The sequence below is a fragment of the Microtus ochrogaster genome (genome assembly GCF_000317375.1).
Source record: "Microtus ochrogaster isolate Prairie Vole_2 chromosome 6 unlocalized genomic scaffold, MicOch1.0 chr6_random_2, whole genome shotgun sequence".
Lineage (NCBI taxonomy): Eukaryota > Metazoa > Chordata > Mammalia > Rodentia > Cricetidae > Microtus > Microtus ochrogaster.
In genome coordinates this window covers 10079522-10081160 of record NW_004949095.1, presented here as the reverse complement: position 1 = coordinate 10081160, position 1639 = coordinate 10079522, and the positions used below count along the sequence as shown (strand labels likewise).

The following is a 1639-nucleotide window of genomic DNA, read 5'->3' as shown; positions in this document are numbered from 1 at the left end:
GATGAAGGTTAATATCCAGGGGGATGCCTATATGTTTTTCTTTGGGTTTACCTTCTTATTTAGCTTTTCAGATTATTCTTTAAATTATAGTTCTTCCTTCAACTCTTGAATTTTTTTTTTTTTACATAAAATAATTTTGAAGTTCTTAGTGTTTTTGTGTTGTTCTGACAAAATATCCCAGGCTGGGGACCTTATGAACAATGAGAATTTATTTTTCTACTTCTGGGGACTGGAAAAATCCAAGATCACATCTCTGAGGCTGATCACCTGTCATGCTGTCCTCTCTCGCAGCAGGAGGAGGGAGGAGGGGCAAAAAGGGTTGAATTTTTCTTCCTGTGAGACAGACTTTGCTTTCCTTGCTGGCCGGGAACTCACCCCGCAGAGATCCTTTATGGTCAGCCATCAGTGTTGGGGTGACAGTGCTGACAGCATACTGGCCTCGGCAGGTGTTGGTTCTGTTTGCGGCACTTAACCGCGCCCTAAAGACACCACCATTTAATACTATTGCATTTGACAGTAAATTCAACTTGAGTTTGGGGGACACGATCAGACCATAGCGCGCAGTCCACTGCTCAGCTACCGTCGCGAGCCCCATTTCCGTCTGATTTCGTTTCCCTGGAGACACTGTTTTATTTTTTTTGTGCTGCTGGCTCTCCAGGGCTGATTTTTTTCAGTGCTACATCACACTCTTCCTTGACTTTGTGTCTTTTGTTTGTCTCCATCCCTTTCTTGTTGGAGTGCATCCTTAGGAATATCTAGAAAGGAAATGACGTTAAACAAATTTCCCGAGTTCTTGAATGCAAGATAATGTCTTTATCTACTGGATTAGAAAGCCCCTCAGAGTTCCAAAAACATTGTTGCTTAACTACAGTTTGGAATCTATTATTAGTAATATAATCCTGGTGACATTTTCTGTTTTACTCTTTTCCCCAACAAAGTTTCTAGAATCATCCATTATTTCTCACGTTTTTGAAGGTTTAAAATTTCATGATGACAAATGAATGTGGTAATGTTCACCTTTAGCCCTAGAACTCTGGAGGCAAAAGCAGACAGACCTCTTTGAGTTCCTGCTCTACTTAGAGAGTTCCGGGCTAGCCAGAGCAACAATTGGAAACAAATTCTTCCCAAAGGGTGTGTGTGTGGGCAGCACCAGAGGTGTCTCCGAGGTCAAGCTTGCTGCCTGCTCTCCAGAGCCCTGTGGTTCAGTTCCTAGTATCCATATGGTACCTCACAATCTTTTGTCACTCCAATTGTATGGCATGATTCCTTCTTCTGGCCTCCATGGGCACCAGGCATGGAAGGAGTACACATACATGCAGGCAAAATACTCATACTGTGGGGTCCAGGCTGTACAGCTGCCAGGACAGGCAGCACTGGGTTCCCGGAAAAGCCAGAAACTGACACCACCCAGGAAGGGCCAGGAGCTAACATTCCAACCATTAGATAAGATTAGATAAGATCACGAGAAGTCCCTGAGCCCAGGACTCGCCTAGTCCCCTTTTGCCAAGAGCTCTAAACCTAAACAAATGTCAGTCAATCAGGGTCCTGAATCCTGGAAATCCCCTCACTGCAACCTCCACTCTGATAAAAACCCTATCCCGACAGGGCTGGGCACTCTCTGCTCTCAACCGCTCAGTCG

General features: G+C 44.7%; 1 protein-coding gene across 1 annotated transcript in view; it reads right to left on the bottom strand.

Moving 5' to 3' along the window:
• Rc3h1 (ring finger and CCCH-type domains 1) overlaps window positions 1-595 on the bottom strand; it is a 118192-nt gene extending 117597 nt beyond the window's left edge. Inside the window, exon 1 of the mRNA XM_013352493.1 lies at window positions 376-595. Coding sequence (XP_013207947.1) covers window positions 376-595 — 220 coding nt within the window. The remainder of the gene's footprint in view (window positions 1-375) is intronic.
• Between the last annotated feature and the right edge of the window lie 1044 nt (window positions 596-1639).